At 42.5% G+C, this 1,838-nt stretch overlaps 1 protein-coding gene across 5 annotated transcripts in view; it reads right to left on the reverse strand.

Moving 5' to 3' along the window:
• The window catches only part of LOC102675804 (arrestin red cell), a 30,586-nt gene that overhangs the window by 6,899 nt on the left and 21,849 nt on the right, over nucleotides 1-1,838 (reverse strand). For 3 of the 5 annotated variants that reach the window (XM_006610074.2, XM_006610072.2, XM_006610076.2), the window contains one exon: nucleotides 609-752. The exons of the other annotated variants lie outside the window; for them this stretch is intronic. In XM_006610074.2, coding sequence (XP_006610137.1) covers nucleotides 609-752 — 144 coding nt within the window. The remainder of the gene's footprint in view (nucleotides 1-608; nucleotides 753-1,838) is intronic. 5 annotated transcript variants of the gene reach the window in all.

Raw genomic sequence — 1,838 nt, forward strand, 5'->3', positions numbered from 1 at the left:
CGTTGATAACAATACGAACGATGGTACAAAGGATGTAACTCTTCCACCGGTTTACAATTCACTTTGTTCCTTCTCGATATAAAATATAAAAAAATTAATTTCGAGAATCGATACGAAGACGTTCTCGATTAGAGAAGTCGTGATCGCACGCGTGATCGAGCTCTTTTGATACTCATAGAGACAGAGAGAAAGAGAGAAGAGAGAGAGAGAGATAGAGAGAAACAGAGGCACGTACACTCAGTACCGATCAAAAGTTTGGGTATATGGCACAACGTCCGAGGACAGATAGATTCGAATCGTGAAACGGTACCTATAGCATCCCGATAAAAAAAATGTTGTCGACAAACTGTGTGCGAAAAAAACTGAAAGAAAGAGTTGAAAAAGAGAGCCGTTCGAAAATGAAATAAAACGAGCGAAAAACGTCGATTCGAACTGACGTCGTGTTTAACGATGGAAAGATTTATTATCGATGGGGAAAAATGGGGAGCACGAAATTTTCTAATTATCTCGTCACCCAAACTTTTGACCAGTCCTATATATATTATGTATATGTATGTACGAATATAATCAGGCGTGTGTTGTCCATCGACAAGCAGCGGTTTTCTTACAGGGTGCTGGACGCCAGATTGGTGTCCTCGTCTTTGATCTGGCCATCGAGGGCAAGCCCCCATTTATCTTTGTTGTCGGCGAGAAGCGGTTTCAGAGAGAACACTTTGCTCAGCGTGAAACCTGGCCCCACCGGGCACCCCTCCCTGATAAACATGTAGGCAGAAGAGTGAAGGTAAACGTGCCACCGGAGGCCTAATATATATCCGGATCAATCGGAATTTCCGGTATATATAAGGGGGGGTGGGGAGGGCAGAGGGGGAGGATTATCGTTAGGTTTGTTGGTTAAACCAAAATTAACGCGAAATTAGTTTCTTCTCTAGGCGAGGTAGTTCGAGTCTACGCGTTTCTCGTTTCTCTTCAGATGTCAAAGACCACACTTGATGACTTGTCCCATTAAATGGCGCGGCACAACGATGTTATTATCGACTTTCTCGTCGAGATCGTCGACGATGGATTTATCGGTGGTAAAAAAGCTTGGTGATAAAACTCGTCTCTCGGGTTGGATTAGTCGTTATTTGCAGTTCGGGCGTGTTTCGATGGGAATATTATTATTATTATCTAATCTGAAATAATCGATCAAAGATTCCGTCAGAACCTGGCGAGTCACGTTTCTTCCTGTTCGATTCGATTGGAATCGTGACGCGCAATAATTACATTTGAAATTTAAATTTGGAATAATTCGATTCGAGGTGTATCACTGGGACGGATTGCTCGCGAATCATTTCAATTCTTGCGCGGAATGACTTTGAAATCGAGCTTCGAAAAATAACCCGATCAATCCCGATCAAACGTACGATACCGATATTATATCGTATTTTTAAAAAAAAGAAGAAGAAGAAAAAGAAGTAGATCTAACACAGATGTAAATAATCGACGTGAATAAACGAAGAACTATATAATATACGATGTTACCCGCCGTAAATGGGGAATACTGGGAGGGGGGAGGGATAAAATCGGTGCTACGTGCGGGACATCGAGGCGTACTTCAATATCGCAAAAAACGACTCTCGTGACTCTCTCCAGTGACGTGTAGCATCGTTGGAACGATATAGAGCTGCCACTCCGCGAGCACCGATATTATATGATCCCATAATACGAAAGCTCGGTCACGAGAGGCACGCATCGACTTCAACCTCGTCGAGGGGACAGGACAACGATAATAAGCTATGTGACACGCGCTCTGATATCCTGACGATATATATATATATATATATATATATATGTATCCC

Source organism: Apis dorsata, unplaced genomic scaffold, assembly GCF_000469605.1.
Source record: "Apis dorsata unplaced genomic scaffold, Apis dorsata 1.3 scaffold_68, whole genome shotgun sequence".
In the NCBI taxonomy this organism is placed as follows: Eukaryota; Metazoa; Arthropoda; class Insecta; order Hymenoptera; family Apidae; genus Apis; species Apis dorsata.